General features: G+C 29.2%; 3 protein-coding genes across 14 annotated transcripts in view; 2 read left to right on the forward strand and 1 right to left on the reverse strand.

The window, feature by feature from the left end:
- Nucleotides 1–406: 406 nt before the first annotated feature.
- LOC124957899 (neuroendocrine convertase 1-like) lies at nt 407–9,818 on the forward strand. 5 transcript variants are annotated; one of them, XM_047515399.1, is made up of 14 exons: nt 407–3,260; nt 3,331–3,508; nt 5,428–5,532; nt 5,833–6,078; nt 6,174–6,320; nt 6,677–6,743; nt 6,838–7,109; nt 7,397–7,609; nt 7,719–7,819; nt 7,908–7,973; nt 8,037–8,189; nt 8,273–8,442; nt 9,087–9,220; nt 9,300–9,818. In XM_047515399.1, the coding sequence occupies exons 1-14, from the start codon at nt 3,253–3,255 to the stop codon at nt 9,498–9,500; spliced, it is 2,061 nt and encodes a 686-aa protein (XP_047371355.1). In that variant the 5' UTR covers nt 407–3,252; the 3' UTR covers nt 9,501–9,818. The 5 variants fall into 5 exon arrangements, with proteins under 5 accessions (XP_047371355.1, XP_047371354.1, XP_047371358.1 ...); XM_047515398.1 differs by having other exon boundaries at nt 407–3,508; XM_047515402.1 differs by lacking the exons at nt 407–3,260; nt 3,331–3,508 and adding an exon at nt 5,067–5,306.
- Nucleotides 8,991–23,349, reverse strand: part of LOC124957905 (heterogeneous nuclear ribonucleoprotein 27C-like) — a 47,839-nt gene continuing 33,480 nt past the window's right edge. Inside the window, exon 8 of the mRNA XM_047515426.1 lies at nt 8,991–9,202. Coding sequence (XP_047371382.1) covers nt 9,156–9,202 — 47 coding nt within the window. The 3' untranslated portion in view covers nt 8,991–9,155. The remainder of the gene's footprint in view (nt 9,203–23,349) is intronic.
- LOC124957902 (ankyrin repeat and death domain-containing protein 1A-like) lies at nt 10,018–22,912 on the forward strand. Of its 8 annotated transcripts, none has more exons than XM_047515405.1 (14): nt 10,030–10,391; nt 12,015–12,199; nt 12,291–12,394; nt 12,456–12,554; nt 12,902–13,000; nt 13,238–13,489; nt 17,918–18,115; nt 18,661–18,759; nt 20,278–20,376; nt 20,476–20,574; nt 20,649–20,744; nt 20,824–21,058; nt 21,815–21,955; nt 22,058–22,285. In XM_047515405.1, exons 1-14 carry the CDS (start codon nt 10,384–10,386, stop codon nt 22,141–22,143), a joined length of 1,800 nt encoding a protein of 599 aa, XP_047371361.1. In that variant the 5' UTR covers nt 10,030–10,383; the 3' UTR covers nt 22,144–22,285. The 8 variants fall into 8 exon arrangements, with proteins under 8 accessions (XP_047371364.1, XP_047371361.1, XP_047371363.1 ...); XM_047515407.1 differs by having other exon boundaries at nt 10,032–10,391; nt 13,283–13,489; XM_047515406.1 differs by having other exon boundaries at nt 10,039–10,391; nt 21,827–21,955; nt 22,058–22,283.

Below are 23,349 nucleotides of genomic sequence, written 5' to 3' on the forward strand. Positions count from 1 at the left end.
AAAAAGAAAAAAAAGAAAAAAGAGAATGTTACAGATTTGTACGTGCAATATTATTCATTCCATTAGTTACAATCGTAAATCTGCCATTATCGATGTTCATAGTTTAGATAATAATAATTCTCTCTCTCTCTCTCTCTCTCTCTCTATATATATATATATATATATATATATATATATATATAGTAACATACAATATTATATATACGTTAAAGGCAACGATTGTATTTTATGCACGCTCTAATTTTGATTAATAAGACAAAGAGAAGTCGGCGATAAATAATCGTTGGATAGAAAGCGTCAAGAGAAAAATACATTCTGTATTAATAAAGTACAAATTCTTTATAATGAATAACCAAGAGTATTCTGTAATATATAAATATAAAATGCTACTGTTTAGAAGTATACCAAGATGTTTATGCATATTAAAAGGTATTGTAATGTGTTGAAATACACAAATACATAGAGAAAGAGAAAAAAAGAGATGCGCATATATTTTATCACATTGTCTTTTATTTAAATTGAAAATAAATTACTGATAATTCGAAGAGAAAAGTTTGTCATGTATTATACAGGACCTTTCCTTTAACTCGCGATATTAAAATATCTAATGAGGGACTGAATCTATCAAAAAGATGTTTTTGCAAATGTTTGATATGAAGAGGGATATCATATGGTACAAATAATTCTTTTACAAATCGAATGGTGGAAGAAATTTCAAATTCAAATTCTTTTTTTTCAAATGGAATCATATATTTTTCTTTTTATAGTAAAATGCTATTTTTTGAAAAAAATTTAACAAACTATAATACTATGAACTTCACGTGAACTTCAGTGAAAAAAAATTCGCGAAATGTGAGCAATTAATGCAGAATAAAATAATCATTGAATCACTTTTTGTTGATAACAGTTTGAATGGTCAAAAATATCCAATAGAATTTATCATTTTAATTTTTTTAAATAAAATATAATCATCCGTTAATCTGAATTGTAAGAATATATGCGACATGTTGAATTATTTGTTAGGAACAGTTAAGGTCCAGTCACATTTGAAGACTTTATTCGCTACTATTGTGTGACAAATTAGTTCCCGTTATTATTTCAAGTAACGGTTATAAACGCACGCGACAATTTGAATTAAACATTCAATTCTACTTGCTAGGAATATGTTATTTTAGTGGTCATGTGACTTACCGTGAAAAATTTCTGTAATATTGCATGTGATAAGTCAATCGTGTCATCGTTTCTACTTAGCACGTGCTACAACTTGTATTGAGATTATATTATTATATGTAGTTTTTTGTTTATCATGACTGATGAAATGAAGCGACTCGAAGCTGCAGATCTCATCACTAGCAATTATATGTGACAAGTTAATAGTATTTGATGTGGTGATTTAGTTGTTGCTTCTAGTAGCAACAAGTAAAATAACCACGTGTAACAGGACCTTCTGGAAAGAACCTGAGAGCTCCTGAAGATCTTGGAAAGAAGCATGCGGTAATCGCAGTCATAGAGGGCGGTTATTTATGAAGCGAATTATGTTATGCAAAAATAATACACTTATATGTTTGTATGCATACTGTTGACTAATCGTCGGTGACCAGATCGACAAACAATAAGAAAACCAGGCGATCAAATTGGTCACCGGGACCAATGAAGTACATTGAATCAAATGCACTCATTTGTATCACAAACAAATTTTTTGAAGATCAGACACTGACAAATGTGTTCAAGGGGTCCAAGGTGACCTTCCTCACTACGTATACTTAAATTCGCCATTAAAACTAGATTTTATGATACGGACAAATTCGAGTTGCAGAGTTTGATTGCCGAATTTGATCGCCTGGTCTTTTGTGACTGATTGCTGGCAATCTGTTTGCCGTCGATTGATCAATAATGCGCACACAGTTTGAGTCATGTTTTTTTTTTTTTTAAATTTATTGCTTTTACTATACTTTTGTATAGATATGTACATCTATATAAACTAAATTCAATATTTTGATCAATTTATACGTCCACGACTTTACTACAAAAGAAAATTTTTCGACTGAAATTGAAGATCAAGGCAGTCTATATTTGGTTCTAAAATTTTGTAATACTGTGTACTGTTTCTTTGCAAGTTAGTAGTATTGCAATGTAATTACAATTAAATACAGATTTGAACTTTAATATGAATATGAATAGTAATAATTAATTATTAACATGGGCCGAGATGTTGCAAATATCGAGAACTGCTTTATATCATTAATCTGCGCATTCTTTACATCATTATTGATGGTAATACGCAAAGTAAGCACAAGGTTAGCGTACAATAAGTGCAAAATAAACGCAGAATTCGTAGTATAGACTATAAGGTAAAAATAGAATGAGGGTATAAAGTATAAAATGAGGGTGTAAAAAAACGCAGAATATAAGATATAAGATAAGTGCAGACTGATAATGTAATGTAAGTGCAGAATAATGATATAAGGAATGGGCAATATAATGATATAAGGGATGCATAGAATAATAATGTAAGGAATATGCGAGTATAATGCGAGCATGAGAGTATGCGAATATAATATTGAACATTTTTGACCATTCAAACTGCTATCGATAAGAAGTTCAACAATTATTTCAATTTGCATCAATTGTTCAAATTTTGGGAATTTTGTTGCACTCAGTTATAATATTATAGTTCGTTGAATATGTTTCAACAATTGTCATCATATTATGAAAAGAAAAATATATGGTTTCATTTAAAAGAATGTATCTGACTTTGAAATTTCGTCCACTACTCGATCTATAAAAAAATTATTTGCACCATATGATATCCTCCTTCATGCTAAAGAATATTTGTAAAAACTTTTTTGTATAGATTATGTCGCTCACGAAATATTCTAACATTAAAAGTTAAAGGAAACATCCTGTATAATACGTACATATTATGCATATACAAGCATATATGTGTTACTTTATTTTAGAATATCAATTTCATCCTATCGAAATATTTTTCCACCCAAGCAACCTTGTGGATAAAATGGAGAGACAAATGCGTGAGTTTTCATAAGAGCATAGCCAGATCCCAGCTAATACTCACACGCATTGGTTCGACCATCTGCCATTATCATTTCGCTAACTGACTTAGTAGCTTCGTTTTCGCGACTACACATGGTCCGATACGAACATAGTGTGGTGTTTAATTTTTAAAAAAAATAATTCAGGTGTTATTGAAATATATCTACTGGTTTTTAATAAATCTAGTCGATAGTCTTAATGGACGGGTTCGTATAATAATTAACGTATTTTGTGTTAAGGTATGATTTATCAACAATTTATTTTCATTTTTTACAGACCGTTTAATCATACCATAATTCAGCGATTAATATTAATTCAATTTATTATTACTATTTTTACGTGTGTCTACGTTAAAGCCGGAAATTATCATAACGAATGGGTTTTGCGAATAACTGGTGGAGCTGATGTAGCGTCTCTATTGGCAAAACAATTCGATTATACTTATCTTGGTCCGGTAAATATCGTTTATTATATCAATCATATCAATCATATCAATCATATCAATCATATCAAATATATCAATAAAGGAATCTTTAGATCTAGGAGAAATGATTAAATAATGTCATTCATAAATGTCATAATATCGTCATTTTACAAAAACATTCGCCAATATTACGATGAGGTCACCCATATATATCTGACATCTGTTAGCAGCAGTCGTTCTGGTAATAATCCGGGAAAGATCAATCTAATCTTAAGTGCTTGCCAAACATAGGTTGATTCGTACGTACGTTATCAACGATAAATCTAATGTTCCTTTCAACGATGTTACAATATTGAATATATCTTTACCGCAATTTTTAAGCAACAAAAAAGAAAGAAGAAATAAATTTAATTTAATTCAAGGAAGAGAAAAAATAAATTGGAAGATTTTATTCGATCAATTGTTAAAGTAAACCAATTATTATTAGTTTATTTCATATTCAATTCATTGAAATTCTTCGCAAAGGCCGAGCACGATTGAATAGAAATCAATAATTATAAGGAATGAAAATTAGTGAGAAATGGTCTCGATAGTTTCGAAGAGATCGTAGAATAAAGGAGAATTAAGACTTTATTAGTATTTCTATTACAAGCAAACCTCGGAATACGGTTAATTCGTACCCTATTATGAGAAATTACAAGTACAAATTAGGCGAATACATTTCGTATTATATGAAAAATGTATTAAATGTTATAAAATACTTTAGGACTATAAAAAAAGTTGAGTTTTCGTTTCATGTCAAATTTGATATGATTAAATAAAACATTATTTGGATGTGATTCAAGAATTTTTAATGACTTAAAAATAAAAATGAAATATAAAAAAGATATTCAAAAATTTGAAATAAAGTAGATAAAATAAAAATTTGACAAATTTGTCATTAGAAAGTCGTATTATAATTCGATTGTGGAGTTTAGCTTTGGTTATTTATTTGTGATTTTTAGAAATGTTCGTATTCAAATCGTTGCTCTGATCATTGCATTATGGATTTCATTTATTTTATGCAATCCTTACTATTAAAAAATTAATATATTATATATATATATTATAATATATTATATATATATATAATAATATATTATAAATAAAAATAATATATTATATATATATTATATAATTTATAAAAAATTATATATACTATATTAAAACTGTATCCTCGAATATTATGTTTTAGAAGAATATTTCGTAGTTCTTTTACCGTGTTTGCAGAGTACTGTATTATAAGAAGATATTTCGTAATTTTTTTACCGTGTTCTCAGAATATCGTGTTATAAGAGGGTTGCCTGTAGTATCTGTCTCCCTCTCTTTCTCTCTGTCTTTCTGTCTCTCTCTCTGTCTTTCTTTCTCTCTTTCTTTCTCTCTTTCTCTCTCTTTCTTTCTCTGATGTATTTTATATTATGTTCCCCTTACACCTCTTTTGGGGATCGTAACACGACACATATGGATCCCCTATAAGAAGGATAGGACAAAAAATCACGTGGCATTGTATAATAATAACACACATTGAATACCCCACTTCGAGTTCCCTTAGTTTTCTCCAAAAGACACGTTCGTTCAGTATACCAACCGTGTTCGTATGATATCCTGATCAAAGTATCCCTTTTCTTGATACGAAGGACGAAAACGTTACAATGCCTCTTGAAATGTTTTATCGATATTATTTATAACGTTAGAATGAAAGAAGGGTGCGAGGATGGCTTTTAATCTCACGATTAATTCGACTTTTTTTTTCGTTCCTGCTTGTTTAAATCGATGAAAAATTAATATCGTATATTTAATAAATATAATATTAAAATTAAAAATATAAACAATGAATATTGAGAAGTTTCGACGTTCTTATAAAATTATGTATTTTTCATTCGTATATTTATAATTTTTTCATCGAACAGGTTCTTGGATTTGAAGACACATATATATGGATTAAGAACGATAAACCAGGTCAAAAGAAGAGAGGCTACGTCTCGTCAATGGCAACCTTTAATTCGAGCTCTAGGGTGACCTTTTTTATGTGTTATTATTTTTCTTTCATCTTTTCTTCTCATTTTCTGTCTTAGATTTATTCCGTGATAGCTTGTGACGATTCTTATTGCAATCATGAATGTTGAAAAAGATATTTCATTGTATTTTATTTATTTTTGCTAAGTATATTATATTATATGTACCTATATATAGGTACATATATATATATATATATATATATATATATATGCATATATAGGCATGCATATATTTAACGAAAGAAGTATTTTATTAATAAATCTCAAAGATCGATATAATACTTTTTTATCTTGTAGATCAGTTGGGTCGAGCAGCAGAAATTCGTACGTCGAGAGAAACGTGACTACGTATCTCCATTGATATTTGATTCAGAGAAACCTTTGAGACGAGAAAAGCGTCTCCTATGGAGTTTATATGGAATATCATCGAATACGATCGAGAACGACAAGAGAAAATATCTACCTATTTATTTGACGGATACATATAATTTAAATCGCAAAGCATTATTTAATGACGAGCTTTGGGATTTGGAATGGTATTTGGTAATAATAACACAAATATACTAAATAGCGTTATTCAAATATTAATTTTTATATTTTTGTTTAAATTATTTCGATTTAAATTACTTCTGTTATAGCAAGATACTAGAACGAGTAAGAAACTTCCGAAATTAGATCTCAATGTGTTGCCTGTTTATAAGTTGGGAGTGACTGGACGTGGAGTGAGAATCGCCGTTTTAGACGATGGCCTGGAACATGATCATGATGATTTACGTAATAATTATGTGAGAGAAATTGAATTAATTCAAATCATTAAACAATTTTAAACAATAAGGTTTCAAGTCTATTTTTTTCGTATATAAACAAAAAATTATATAATGTGAAAATTGTAGTAAAACTATACTATATTAAGCATTAATTTATAATATACTATCATAACTATACTATAGAAAGCATAATTTATATTAGTATAACTATATTATACTATGCTAAATTACTCTTATACTTAGCAACCTTTAACTTTTGGATATTACTTAATAATTAATTTTGTGATAAAAAAATTAAATAAAGCTTGAAAAGTTATATGAGTTTAAAGTTACGTAACGTCACGTAAATCTAACTTTCGATATATTATTTTCAGGATCCGGATATCAGTTACAACGTGAACGAAGGTAGCAACGATCCAATGCCACGATACGAAGCTACTGGTATCTCTAATTGTATCGATTTTCCTTATGTGTTCATTTATGATAACTTTAGAGATTCACTCTCTCTCTTTCTCTTTTTCTTTGAATCTTTTAGGAGCGAACGCCCACGGAACAAGATGTGCCGGTGAAATAGCAATGGAAGCAAATAATGGAAAGTGTGGAGTTGGTGTGGCTTTCGAAGCGTCCATAGGTGGAATTAAATTACTCGATGGTTTTGTGAACGATCGAGTCGAGGGTGAAGCACTTGGATTCAAACCGGAAATCGTTGATATCTATACGGCTTCCTGGGGACCACCAGACGATGGAAAAAGTTTGGAAGCTCCTGGAAGACTCGCAAGAGAAGCGATCGATCGTGGTATCAATAAGGTGTTAATAAAAAAAAAATGTATCGATTTAATTAGTTATTTAGTTATTTATATATTTATATATTTATATATTTATTTAGATCATGAATATAATATTATTATGTTAAATTCACAATTTAGACCAATCCTATCTTATAAAGCATATTAAAATGTAATTGAACATAACGTATGACGTATGAAAAATATGTCGTTTTTATTATTAAATTAAATATCTCTTTATTAATACATGAAATATATTTAGAGAAACATGATAAATGATACTACTAATATTATGTTGATTTAATTTAGGGAAGAAATGGTAAAGGTAGTATATACGTATGGGCGTCGGGTAATGGTGGATCAAACTATGATAATTGCGGATGTGATGGTTACGTTGGTAGTATATATACCGTGGCGATTGGATCGGCAAGTCAAACTGGTCGATCTCCTTGGTACAGTGAAAAGTGTCCTGCGATATTAGCGACCACGTATAGCAGTGGAGCGTATCAAGATCAAATGATCGTGAGTATATCGTATCGAGTTTATGATTAACACCACGACGAATAAAAGTAAATTGTGCTATATACTTATAGTAGTGCATGCCTCTATTTGAAGTATGATTCTTTTTTAGGCGACGACTGATCTACGAAACACTTGTACAACTAAACACACTGGTACTTCTGCTTCTGCACCCTTGGCAGCTGGAATATTAGCTCTTGCTCTTCAAGCGAAGTACAAGCTCTGATAAAAATAACTATTTTAATAATTATTTATTTATTTTTACCATTTTTTACGAGTTTACTTTTTATTAATTTTATAGCAAAAATTTGACATGGAGGGACATTCAACATTTGATCGTTTGGACATCTGAGTATAAATCATTAAAGTAAGAATAAGAAGAAACTTTTCAAAGGACAATGCTAATTTTTCAGAATTTTATAATTTTCAGTGAAAATCCTGGATGGTTGAAGAACGCAGCAGGATTTTGGTATAATTTACATTTCGGTTTTGGTCTTATGAATGCGTACGCCCTCGTAAATTTTGCACGTAATTGGACGAACGTGCCGGAGAAAAACATATGCGAAGTCCCCATGGAATTCGTGTAAGCATGGAGTTCATGTAATCTATTAACGAATGTTAAACTCGTAATTTGTACATTAGAAATTTTATTTCAATTTGATACAGATTGGATAGGAGACTGACTCACGGAGTGATTAAAACATTATATTTTGAGGCAAACACCAAATGTTCGAGTAGCGGAAATGAGATAGCTTTTTTAGAGCATGTCGAGATCGAGATGAATCTCGAATATTCTCGTCGTGGTGTTTTGGAAATGTATTTAATTGCGCCATCAGGTATATACATATATATACACACAGTCTAATATATATACATAGCGTTCCAAACCAAAGTGTTCACCAGAATTATTATGAAATCTAATGATTTTTTCGAAAAATATCGAGACAGACTAATTTTATTTTCGAGAGGAACAGGTCCTTATCATAAATTTATCCATTTTGGGTTAACTCTCTATTTTCACAAAATTACACTATTGTAAAGAGAATTAAAAGATCTTTCAAATGATATATCACTTATCCCTATTGCCATTTAAGATTTTTGAAATGATTTGCCATCTATCTTAGGAGGCTAGTTCAAAATAAGTATTATTAATTTATGATAAGAACTTGTCTCCTTCGAAAACAAAATTGACCTGTTCTGGTGTTTTGCAATAAAATCATTAGATTTCATAATAATTCTGGTGGATACACACACATGTATATGTATATGTACAGTCCTCTCTCACATAACGATAATGAGCCATTTAGGAAAGAAGTTTTTTTGAAAGAATGAAAATATGAAAGAATGAAAGAATGAAATAGAAATGACAAATATTTTCTTATATCATTTTGGAACACTTTATTTGTAGTAAACAGAAATAAACTTACTTCATTTATACTTATATACCATAAATATTATTTTTTCGTTTAATTCGTTAAAGGTACGAAAGTACAATTATTGAGTCCGAGACAATTGGATGATTCTTCTGAAGGTTTCGACAAATGGAAATTCATGTCCGTGGCTTCTTGGGGTGAAAATCCTCATGGTACTTGGATCCTACACATATTCGATAAGGTTACATAAGTATAATTCATAATAATTATACATTTACATAAAATTAGAAAAAAAATAGAGATCGATTTTTTTCTTACAGATTGGCTCAACTAGATACAATGGTACAATCGGGGAATTGAAATTAATTCTTCACGGCACAAAATGGCTGCCGTATTATCGAAAATACGAGTCGAGAATTTACGATCGTGAATACAATTGCAAATCGAAAGCCATGAATAAAAAGAGTGCTTTTCAAGCGAACAACGAAAAAGAAGAAAGAAAAAAAGCAAACCTGTGGTAGAACAAAAACTACGTCGGCTCTTTATACTCGATCTTTAGAACAGAAGTCGATCGAACGTTTGACCGAATTAAATTTAAATCCACGTTTCTCATCCCTTCTTTCGTTCTCTTGGAGAATTTATATCTCTGATGAAGTAGAAAAGGACGCATTGATATTCGTTTAAATGAATCATAAAGCTGAATATACGAAAAAGAAATTATTTAATTAGAATAAAGAAATAAAAACGAAAAGAAGATAAAAAAGAAGAAGAAAAGAAAAATTGTCTCTTAGAATAAGAAATGTAATCGTTTTTTTAAATACATCGTAATTCTCAAAACAGAAGATTTGTGTAATTCTAGAATAACAAGATCGTTGATAAGAATGATAAATAAAAAATGAATGAACTGTTACGAGCTTGATAGGATCGTCAAACTTTAAGTAAAGATCATAAAAAAAGGTCATTTTTCTCTAGCAAATTTGCTCTCGAAATAGTGGGCGAAAATACCACGTGGCAGCGCTGCCGTCGACCTGACATTGCGGCTGGCTCGGGGGTGAAATGGGGTTGATTTGACCAGTAGCATGTTGCCCTTTGTAACGTGAACGTCGATGTTCGCATGCATCATGACGTGTCTAAAAATACTATGTCAACGTAGCATTCCTTTCTGGTGTTGTTTGTCATCGTTGTTCTTTTTCTGCGGTTAATTGATCATTAATAATTTGAAATACATTCATCGATTTTCAAAGAATAAATCATCATCGAAAACGTTTTCCTACATTTTTTGAAGAAATTTTGTAACATGATCAATCATTATTTCATATCGAGTCGAGATAATACGAAAAAAATACGAAAAAGGGCGTGTAACATTCACGAAGACAGTTCAAAGGTTTTCGAAGTGGAGGACACATGAAAAGGTTCGTACGTTCTGAATATACGACCTAATTAAATTCCTCCTCCGTTGTAGAAATATCACACACACACACACATATACTTTCTCTCTCTCTCTCTCTCTTTCTCTCTCTCTCTCTCTCTCTCTCTCTCTCTCACTCTCTCTCACTCTCACTCTCTCTCTCTCTTTTAATCCAGCTATTTGTTTAGTTTATCAAAACGATTAAAAACCTTTTCATTCTCAACGAAAACAAAATTCTCATCCAAGTTAAATATTTGTTTGTTTTGTTTCATTTATATTTCCTCGTTCACATTCAACGTTATCCAAGTCTCTCTTCCTTAATTTTGATTCTCATTTTTCTCCTTCTCTTTTTTCTTTTCCTTGTTCACTTCTTCTGAACCGTAAATAAGCACTGTAAAACATCGCGTATATATCACGAATAGAAATAATGTGTGCAAGTGTGTGCACAGTTGGATAGGTATGTATACACCATATATATTGGAGTGCTTCTTTCACTGACGTCGTTACATTGCTAAAGAGAGGGAGAGGGTGAGGGAGAGAGAGAGAGAGAGAGAGAGAGAGAGAGAGAGAAAAAGAGAGTTATTTCAATGGTAAAGGAAAAATATTGCCCCCGGCCAATGTAATATTACGACTTTTCGGTATAGAGGAAAATCTCTGTCGTGACGTTTCAACGTAAACTTAAATATTTCTATCACGAATGATACATTTTTAATCTCTCTATATTTTAAAAATCCTTTGAAACTCTTATCGATTTTCAACTTTCATTCAACAAAAATTCAACTCAAAATTTAACTTAAAATATTTTCATTGTTTTTCTTTTTAATAAAAAAAAAGAAAAAAAATTAAAATTCGAAATAGTTTATTTCGATGCATTACATAGAAAATGAGTAATTAATATCTACGAGGTTAAGATATTTCATGGAAGCAACTTTTTTTCTTTCGCATTCTAGTTTCAAACGTGTCAATTTCTTTATCATCCCTCCACCGCTTCGTGCTAGACATTACAATGTGTTCTCTACGATTTACTTTTCCTTCTTACGCATCTTCTCCCCCTTTTCTGTTTTTTCCTACTACCACTAATTTAAAGCGATTTATAGCAGTATTCTCTTGCGATTCATTCGTTCTTCTTCATTCATTAAATAGTTCTATTCCTGTAGCACGAGACCGCTCTTTCACACGATATATGTATATATATATATACATAGGATGAAACATTAAATAAAAACACTTTAATTTTTGATTTTAATTATTGCTCTGTACAATAGTATTTTTCAGTGAAAAATTATAACAGTATTTCAGAAAAGTTAAATAAAGTGATAGAAAAATTTACTTTTTTACAAAACAATTCTCTTTAGAGATGTTTTTTGTTTATTAATATAAAACACCTTTCTAAAAAAATTTCTATTTAAATGCCATTTTGTGTATATATATTTTCCAAATGATGCGAGTAGTACTTATAGCATCATATTTTCAAACAAATTGAAATATGCAGAAGCTTTTGGCATTTCTCGTAAAAGTGAACTTTTACCATTTTTAAAATATACATTTCATACATATGTACATACATACAGTTCTCTTTGAAAACTTTGATTGTCATAATTCAATTGCTTTTCATGTAACGACTTAGAATACTTTTATATCTGCCTAATTCTTTTATCGAGATTGACGTGAGAAAGAAAATAAGAAAAGAAATAACTAGAGAAACGAAGAAAATGATGGACAAAGGAGAAACATCGAAGGGGAAAATTCCCACACCTTTGAACATTAGTGAGACGATTGAAAACGAAGTTTTGAATAAGAAAATGGCACAAAGTAAGTTATTGGAAAGAGAATTAAATAAAAGAGCGATTTTCATTTCTTTACTTTTCAATGACCTTGTATTCTTTTTAATTTCATTAACAAGTACTCAAGAACGATCTGCTATTGCACGAGGCCGTGATAAAGAATGAAGCGGAGTCAGTCGCAAGGGTGCTGAAGGAAGATGTCGACGTTGATTCAAGAAATAACGTAAGACATTCGCAAAATTAATCGATTCAAATAAAAAAGTTTCTTAACAATAAATTTGTAGTATGGTCGTGCACCTATTCATTGGGCGGCTTCGAGAGGGAACACGGAGATCATCGAGATGCTGATTCAAGCAAAATGTGACATTGAAGCGAAAGATAAGGTGGATTAACATTTGTATAAATTTGTGTGCATAAATTGATAATTTCGTGTCATCAATTTTACGAGCGTGTTCTGTATCATATAAAATTGATTAGAATATTAAAATTAGAACAGTATAATTATGTTTAACATAGTTTCGCATCCCTATCGGTTTTCGTATTAAACTTCGCAGTCAGAAGATGTACTAATTCATTCATTCGTAGCACGACTGAAAGTGGTTATGACTTCAGAACAATGAATGGTACTTTCAGAAGCGTGCAGAATACTGCTGGAAAATTTCATGACACCTGAAGTTATATGATCCTCATAACTTGAATGCTATAGAAATTTAAATACTGCCGCTTTCAGTACGGTATGCGACCATTGCATATGGCTGCATGGTACGGACATCAGGATGCTGTGAAAATTTTGATCAATGCTGGTGCTAATGTTTCTGCAGTTAACAAGGTAGCCAATAATGATGAATAGTTTGATTAATTCTTAATTATTTGTCATATTATTTAATTATATTTAATATTTATATTTAATTGTATTTTCTAATCGACCAATTTTTAATTATTTGTTACATTATTTAATTGTATTCCATATTTTTATTAATTTGTTTTTAGTATCATTTTGTGTTTATTGTTTTGTTTTGTATTATTATTATTTTTCTTCATTAATATTTTCGCTTGATAAAAATAGGAGAAAGAAAGTTGTTTTCTTTCTTTCTATCTGTGTCTGTCACAGAAACAGTACACTTTACTAATGTGTGGTGCTCGGGGCAACAATGCCAATGTCGTGCAATATCTTGCGGAAGCCGTGGAATCGTTGAACGGAGATGCAATGGATTACACTGGTGCAACTGCTCTACATCATGCAGCTGTCGCCGGCCATCCTGGTGTAATATCGGCTATATGTAACATTCCACGAATAGAGTTGAATGCAACGGATAAGGTAAGGATGTTTCTTTCATATTTTACTTTCTTATTTCATAACCATTTAGGAAGAAAATTGTTATTTTCATAGAAACTTGGATAGAAAGAAAAAATACCAGAAAATTTATTCTGATTCATTCAAAAATGCTTTTTCTTGCAAAAACGTGTTATTATTATAGAAAGAAAAAACACGAGAAAATTAATACTCACTTATTTAGAAGTATATATTTTGTTTTAATGTGTTATTATAAAAAGCAAAAAAAAAAAAGAAAATTCAGATATTAATTTATCTAGAGATATTTTTGTTAAAATCGTGTCATTATTAGAGAAAGAAACAAAATAACAAGAAAATTTGTATTAATTCATTTAGAAACATTTTTAATCTTTGTTAGTCTCAAAGCAAAAGTATTGTTCATCAAGACGTCGAGATTGTAATCATAACACGTATCCTTTGATCTATTTGATTAGCTTTAGTCAGTTATAAGTAAGTCAGAATTTATTCTATTTCCGTACCCGAGAAGTAGTTCTTTCTTTTAACATCGATCGCAGAACATTGTTAACCGAGAAATAACTTTCATTTCCCATAAGTCGAGTTCCTTCTCGAGTGCATGTTAATGCACATGGATATATGTGTCTATGTGCATAATTCAATCGTGACTTTAATTTATCATTGCTCAACGTATATACAAGTATATTCATTTAATAATATGAGATAATCAACTCTGATCGACGTATCGATCGTTTCTGACGTTTTATTAACAGTATGTTGGTATCTGTCTGGTTTCAAGAAAATTGAAATTGTTTTTACTATCTTTTAGTTTGATTTCCTTCAAATATTATAATTCCTTAAAAATTACGTTGGAATTCTTGAAAGATATTTATAATTTACAAGAATTAATCGATATTTGTTGGAATTAAAATATAATTATCATAATAACAGTAAAAATAATAATAATCGCAGGGCAACTTGTGACGAGTTGATGATCGGCGACATCACGGATCCAAATGCTTCTGAGGACTTATAAAGGTCCTCATCTCTGGCTTACCTTAACCGACCAATTAGAATGGAGTACATATATGCTCAAAGGGTGGAAGTGTTAAAATCATAAAGCTGGAAGTAGCACTTAGTGAAACTGTAGCACACTTTTATAATTCGTTCAACGAGATGAATCAGGAGACATAAATAAAATAATCGCATATTAAGCGCATGATAAATGCATAGTCAATTGTCAATTGGCTGGTCAATCGTTGAATTCAAGAATATATTCACATAGGTCCCTTTTAAGACTTGCTTCAATTTTCCACCCGAGAAATGTTATAATATTTAAACGTTGTGAATATGCTCCTGACCTAATCACAGCATTTGTTTACGTCTTCTGACTCGTATCATTGAACGGACTGTGCACTTTTACCTGCTTACACCAATATTGCCTATCTGTAAAGCGGGCCTATTTAGTGAGTAACGAATCATTATCTGCCAATTTATTGCGGATATTCAAATTCTGGAAATCCCTATGTCAAATCAATAATAGACCAGACAGACCAATCTATATTATAACACAACAATAGTCCAGTAATTTATTGAAGTGGAACTATTTAAACCGTGGTAGCGTAAATTTACTTGGGTAGAACGAAAAATGAACAGCTTTTCTTAAGAAGGAGCCGAAAGTGGAAGGAAAAGAGAGGGAAGATTTCTACTCTCTCTTTGTCATATACATCACGAGCTTGTGCAGTCAGTACTGGCCATATATGTATTGAAAGCTTTTGCAGTGTAGTGTGTTGACAAGTGTTCGTCGAAAATTGTGAAATTTTGTTAATTTTAATATGACAACAAAAGAGCATCAAATATATCTGTACTGTTTACATTAAGGCAAATGGTCTGAGTTGAACAACAGTGCCTTTAGAAAAACGAACATTTAATATTCTATTAAATAATAATAAAATCATTATTGCCAAAGGGAATTACTTGCCACTAGTATCTGCCTTAGCCATCATTATTCACAAATCTCAAGGAGATACTTTCAGTTAAGTTATTTATGAATACAGCAAAATATAATCATGATAACTGGAGTATGTAACTTTATCACGAATTACACACATCAACGGGCTTTATATCGTTATAGAAGATGATAATCCAAGATTTCATCACAGTCGAAAATCAAATTCAGTGTCTTGTTTCCAAGATGTGTTTCATAAGCTGAATTTTAATTGATTACTGTCATTAGACAGTTTTAATCGGTTTTATGATGAACAAAAGAGGACTTTCACTTTGTACGTTTAATTGTCAAAGTCTATGGACTTAGTCTGTAGACATGGATGATGCAGTGATGCAACGATTTAATTTTTTGCTATTATCAAAGACATGGCTGAAGAATGAAATAAGCATAGACATTCACAATATTAGTTGTGTTGTACAATTTAAACATTTAAATATGAGAGTCGAAGTAGCGATTTACAAGATGTGACAAATGATGTGACAAATATTATGACCTATAACAAGGATTTGAATTTAGAACAAATCAATTTAATGGATACCCATTCTACAGGAATTAGTGATATTTGTGCAATCCAATGTTGATTGGATAATAGACAAATAATTCTTATGATCGTCATCTACATATCACCGAACAAAAACGTCAATAAAATTATTGGATTCATTCATGAAGTCATGCTACTAATGATGGTGTTAAATTGTTAAGAAGAAATCTGGACAAATTATCAATGTTTCTCAGTGATGATTTCAACATTAATTTTTGTCCAGAAGAAGCACAACCACTGATTACATTCTTAGATGAAAAATTCAATTATAAATTAAATACTGATAAGAAAAAATCTAGTACCAGGTCGTACACTACAATCGATACAATGTTTGGACGCTATTTAGACAATTTACAGTCGAAAATATTTATATCTTATTTTAGTTATTATAAACCAATAATTTCATTTTTAAAGTATGAATTGATGGAGATTGATGTGAATAAAGATTAAAATATTTAATTTAATTACGCTGTTTACTTAATTTATATATTGCATTATCATTTCCTAATCCTAATATCCTAAAACTTATTCATATTAAGAAAAATTAATGGTTTTTCATTTATAAAAATGACGATAAGAAATTTCACAACATATGAGACTTTTACGGATTAATTTTTTAAATTTCTATTAAATAGTTCACTTTCCATTGGAATGTTTGTTTATAATGTTTTACAAGACTTCTTTGTGTTAAGTCCTTATAAATCCTTCAAAATCGGGCTTTTAAGTATTTGAGAAAGCACACTCATAATAATAATAATAAGAACAAGAAGAAAAAGAAGAAGATGAAGAAGAAGAAGAAGAAGAGGAAGAAGAAGAGGAAAAAGAAGATGAAGAAAAAGAGGAAGAAGAGGAAGAGGAAGAATTCAATACAGACAAATGTAAACTATGCAAATAAATAGAAACAATTGACCATATCATAGGCAGATGTAATAATAAATACAGAATATACTAGAAGACATGACAACGTAAATCATCTATCAGCAATTGGCCATACAATACAAACTCACATAATAGCACATATCCACATACAAATACATACTGTAGAATGTATTAGAAAATGATGAATACAAAACGTACTGGAATAGAAGCATTATTACCGACAAAATAACACCACACAATAAACCAGACTTCATATTAATCCACAAACGAAAGAAAATAACACAACTAATTAAAATATCCATACTTAATACGGCAAACATACAGAAGAAAACAATAACGAAGATAGAAAAATACATTTAACTAGCTGAAGAAATCAAGAAAAAGTTGAAATAATTTCGATCATATTATCAACTACAGGAGTCATACCTTACAACATCCATCAATATATCCGCATACTACAACTACACACAAATCTATAGATATAGTCACAAAAATCAATAATCCTGGATACATGCACAATCACAAGAAAATTTGTAAATATTCCATAAACAAACAGTCACAGAGAAAACACGCATGATCACAGTACGCGTGGTTTGCAATTTCTAACTGATACAAGTCTGAGAAGAAATACAAAAATAATAATATTATAATAATAATAATACTACTACTATTACTACTACTACTATTAATAATAATAATAATAATAATAATAATAATAATAATAATAATAATAATAATAATAATTATAATACTAATAATAATAATAATAATAATAATAATAATAATAATAATAATAATAATAATAATAATAATAATAATAATAATAATAATAATGATAATAATAATAATAATGATAATAATAATAATAATAATAATAAAAAATTGGAATAAATAATTTAATTAGAAAAACGAATGAGGATAATTTGTTTTTTGTAAATTTCAACTCTTTTTATAGATTCCTATAAATTACAACATTTCTTTAAAAATCGTTCCTGATCTTCGCAAAGAAATTTAACGAAAGATCTTTCAGATAGGACAAGCACCGATACATCGTGCTTGCTCGGAGGAACATTTGGGAGCCGTAGCGGCTTTGATTGACTTAGGAGCAAACGTGAACGCTCAAGACAATGAAGGAAATACACCGCTTCATGTAGCAACACGAATGAGGCAGATTGAAATGGTTCAACTTCTATTGAAAGCTGGAGCAAATACCGAGTTGACTGATCAGGTATATCAATAATTGATTTTGTTAATAATTCAACTTGTATGATCACTTGATTCATATTTATTATTAACTTCTTAATTCGTTCTTATTTTCAAGTTTTTACTTTTTACTTCAAAAAAAGGGAAAAGAAAATAAAAGAAAAAAAAGAGAGAGAGTGAAAGAATGTGCGTGTGTGTGAGAGAGAGTGAAAGAATGTGCGTGTGTGTGAGAGAGAGAGAGTTTATGTAACGAATTAAAAAAAGAAAATTAATATATGGCCTAAAATTAAAATATGGCCTTATATGTTGAATCTCTTTTCTAATTTTTCATAAATTCAGTTCCACCAATATTTACAATTTTTCTTATTAATTTGTTTTTAGTAATTTGTATTGTTTTTAACATTTTTAATTTTAATCAATAATTAGTTACTCTGTACATTAATATAGTAATAATATTTTGTACATTATATATAAAAATTACTTGCAATCTCTTCATTTTATCGAGAAAGATAATGAGAAAAAGAGAGGAGAGTATACCATTAGACTCGGTATCATGATAAAACTTCTTAGATGGATTTCACTCCGCTTCACCTAGCAGCGAGCCACGGTTGCAAGGGTATCTTGGATTTACTCATACAAAATGGTGCAACTTTGAACAAAGAGTGCAAGGTGAGATAAGAGATAAACAAAAATCGATATTATAAACAAATAAAAAATAGTTGATCAAATAGAATGCTAAATTTATTAATATGAAATGATCACTTTTAGGGCAAAAAAATAAGTTATATATGAATTCATTATTAATAATGAATATTTAATAATTGGAATTCTGCGACTTTGTTTCGAGAGCGATATCTTGTGAGGATTACAAATTTTGTCTAGATGGACGTGTCTCCGAGATTTCAAGATGATTTTTTTTTAAAGGAACTGCATTTCACTTAGATGTGTAACCCATTGCGTGACAATTTCATCGATCTATAATACGTTGGTTTCAATATCATTCAAGATCTTTTATTGCCATTCAAAACTTTGTTAAAAGTTCTCAAGATTTTGTTTAGTGGAGTATTTCGTCAATTCGATCATAAACATGAATCGAAATCACACTAGTAATATAATTTATTAATACTCTTATTTCCAAACAGAGGATATTTGCTGATAGCCATATATTGTAGTTGAAGGAATTAGTATTATTGCAACTGTTATTACGAATTTTTCATTTCAATAGCGACTTTATTTATGATAGCTCAAGTTCATTGGGAAGAACTCAATACCCTTAATAATAATATAATATGAAGAATCGTATTAAAAATGTCTGTCAACAAATTAGTTTTACAATTGTTAAGAGGATGGATTTATCATTTAGTGATAGAGTAAATCATTGTCCTTTTGAATACAAGAGATAGGAAGTAAATTCTGGACGTTCAATGAAGATAAGTTTTGAACAATAGTAAATGACCTTGCGTGACCTTGCGTGACCTTGCGTGACCTTGCATGACCTTGCATGACCTTGCATGACCTTGAAAGATCAACATATTTAGGTCGATCAATTCGTAATGAAATGGGCTACACATCTAATTAAGCAAAAATATATAATACCATTAAAAAAAACAAGGATCACTCAAGTCCCGTAGGCACATTTATTTAGACAAAATTTGTGACCATCATAAGAAATCATAAAAATAAGTTCTGATCGAAAAATTTGTTTATACGTTGCCGCAAATGACGGCTATTTCCATCCGATTTTTGGCGATATGTAGACAAATAACGGCTATAGCCGTTTTGCACATGACGACTGATGCTCAATTTCATATGGCACTCATAAACAATTGAAAAAAAATGTGTTTCTGAGCACGATCGTCAAATTAAAAGTGAGTGGCAACGTGTTAAATAACAATTATTAGATCAGTCCAAAAGTTCGTGCGCATTAGTAGCATGTATGTATGTAGCAAATGCGCACGAACTTTTGGACTGACCTGATAGTTTGGGAGATAATTGCTTGTAAAATTTCAAATAAGGCACTCTGTATATATAATAAAAAAATATATATATAAATAATATACCTTTAAATAATATATATATATAAGTAAATTTATATATAATATATAAATATAAGATATATTTGTGTCGAACGAACTAAACAATTATGTGTATATATATTAATTTTTGTTCTCTTGTATACTTATATAGAACGGAAATACTGCATTACATTTGGCGTGCCAAAATAATGAAGTGGACACGGTGGAAATATTGATAAACAAAGGTGTTGACCTTAATTGCTTGAACTTGGTAAGTACTAAAAGAATATTATTGAAAACATATATATACATATGTATCTGTCTTTTAGTATGTATTTTTCATTTCAACGTTTATCTCACTTATGTACAGAGAATGCAATCACCGATACACATTGCAGCCGAAATGGGACACACTGAGATATGCGAACTGTTGCTCGCGTCAGGTGCGAATATAGAACAAAGAGAACAGGTAGAACGATTGATCCCTTGCGATATGGAATTTTTTTTTCATTTGTTTTCTTTATCTTCTTCTTTATCTTCCAGAGTGGCCGAACACCACTTTATATCGCAGCAAGGGGTAGTTTCACAGCTATCGTCGATATGATCATTAAAACTGCACGGTTGGATTATCCGACACCAGTGAGTTCTTTATTTGATTAGGCTAATTTATTTATCCATTTTGTTTTGATTTTAAATAAATTACGTTGTTTATTGTCAGGAGAATTCAAATTCGGATAAGGAAGTTCGTGAATTAACGCCAGCACGAAGACGTTGGAGAGAAGGTTCTCGAGGTGGAAGCATGTGTAGTAATAACAGTGCACTTACTGAACCGGTTCGATCAGTTTTATGGAAGCTGGCATATAAACAATTGGGACCAGAAGATTGGAAGAAATTAGCTCTACATTGGGCCTTCAGTCATGAGCAAATTAAGGCTATCGAACATCAATATACTGGTATAACTTAAATTTTCCTATTTACTTTTGACGAGTAAAGAATTATTAGAAATAAAAGTGTTTATTTAATTTTTAAATAGCAGTATTTTGCAATCGGTGAACTGTGGATCGCTACGATTACTTAGCACAATAATAAATATATGATATTTTACTTGAAGATATATCTTATTTATTATTGAATATTTAATTTAAGGATATATTATGTTTTCATATCTTTATGAAATTATGAATATAGTAACATATATATATATATATATATATATATATATATATATATATATATATATATATATATATATATATATATATATATATATATATGTTTATATATATATATATAAACATACATATATCTTTATATATTATTATTATATATTACATTATTATATAATGTTTAATATATAAAATAATTAATGGTAAATATTTAAAAAAATAAATAGTCAGTATATATGAATATTTTAATCAGTATAAATATTTACGTGTCAGAATTGTGCCAAGGTAACATATTATTTACATATATTTTATTACAAATACGGACCATTTATTTAAAATACTGACACAATAAATAGCAAATATATAAGAATATATTAATTATATAATATTACTGTGTAATATTATATATAAAGATATATTATTTATTTATAATTCTTTTTACATAATATATAAACATAGAAAATAATCCACAGAATCCTTTAAAAAAAAAGTTGAAAAATATTGCGATAGACTAAGAACAGTTGTACAAAAAATACGATAAAGTTGCGAACGTAGGTCCTTCGAGTTACAAGGAGCACGGATTCCGGATGCTGATGATTTGGACCTCGGGATTAAATTCGGAAGCACCATTGGTAAAAGAATTGTGCGAGGCTTTGCAAGCCATTGATAAGAAGAATCTCGCTGGTAATAAAAGTTCACGTATTCTTTTTTTTTTTTTTTGAGAGAGAGACAATCATACATAATCGATTAGAGAAGATATATTTCCCTATTGTTTATCTTTTTCAGATTCCATTCGAAAGCAAACAAATCTGGAGAATGAAGTGAAATTGAATTCGAACAAACAGAGTTGTCACGAATGCTTGATAGTATGAAGATCCTCCCTATTCAAGAAATTTCGTGATTATTTTAATATAATGATCGAATATTATTACGTCCATTCATATATCGTTTGTATATCGATCAAATATGTCGCACTTTTTACAAAACTTATTATTCACCGAAAAACACATATATATATATATATATATATATATATATATATATATATATATATATCGACGATAGATCATAATTACTTGTTTCGCGAGATGCGTTCGATCTACCTTTAACCGGAAAGTTAAGATTATTATTGAATATATCAATTAAGAATTAAATACTTACATAAACAAAAGTAAAATATATATATAATATATATATATATATATATAATCTATGTATATATCATCTATTATGATGATCAGCGTCGTTTTTTTGAAACATGAACAATTTGCAAAAGAAAGGCATAAAAATACTTACCATCAAAAAGTCTTCTTAGTTTCCTGAGTATGCATTTGTTAAGATTTCACAAATTTATATCGCAAATTTATCTTGCACAATTTGTGGATGATAGTTACGGTAGTCACTTCGTCGGAAAATAAAGTACAAACTGAATGATCGAAATAATATAATTAAATCAAGGTCAATAAGGAAAAGTTTCAAAAAGAAAGGATAATGATAAAAAAGTTGCATGAGAAAAATTGATTTCTATTAAAATGTGAATGTTTATTATTCATATTCATCGTATGGAATATATTTACCTGTATTACTTTACAGAAGAACGAATCCAACCTTGCTTTTTCTTTCCCATTATTTATAACAAAATAATAAAAATAATAATAATAAAAATAAAAAAAATAATAATAATAAAAATAAAAATAAAAATAAAAATAAAAATAATAATAAAAATAAAAATGAAAATAATAATAATAATAAAAATAAAAATAATAAAAATAATAATAATAATAATAATAATAATAATAATAATAATGCTGCTAAAAATAATAATAATAATAATAATAATAATAATAATAATAATAATAATAATAATAATAATAATAATAATAATAATAATAATAATAATAATAATAATAATAATAATAATAATAATAATAATAATAATAATAATAATAATAATAATAATAATAATAATAATAATAATAATGAGTAATAATGATAAGAATAATAATAAGAATAATAATAATGTATTACCAGTAATTATAATAAGTAGTAGTAATAATAATAATAATAATAATAATAAT

Source organism: Vespa velutina, chromosome 2 (genome assembly GCF_912470025.1).
Source record: "Vespa velutina chromosome 2, iVesVel2.1, whole genome shotgun sequence".
In the NCBI taxonomy this organism is placed as follows: domain Eukaryota; kingdom Metazoa; phylum Arthropoda; class Insecta; order Hymenoptera; family Vespidae; genus Vespa; species Vespa velutina.

Bases quoted from the DNA above. Each gene is read 5' to 3' on its own strand.
- LOC124957902 (XM_047515405.1), top strand. The intron at 12,395-12,455 runs GTAAGACATTCG...ATAAATTTGTAG, and splicing joins ACGTTGATTCAAGAAATAAC to TATGGTCGTGCACCTATTCA. The intron at 21,059-21,814 runs GTATAACTTAAA...AATACGATAAAG, and splicing joins TATCGAACATCAATATACTG to TTGCGAACGTAGGTCCTTCG.
- LOC124957899 (XM_047515398.1), top strand. From the start codon at position 3,296: ATGATTTATCAACAATTTATTTTCATTTTTTACAGACCGTTTAATCAT. The intron at 6,079-6,173 runs GTAATAATAACA...CTTCTGTTATAG, and splicing joins GGGATTTGGAATGGTATTTG to CAAGATACTAGAACGAGTAA. The intron at 7,110-7,396 runs GTGTTAATAAAA...GATTTAATTTAG, and splicing joins TCGATCGTGGTATCAATAAG to GGAAGAAATGGTAAAGGTAG.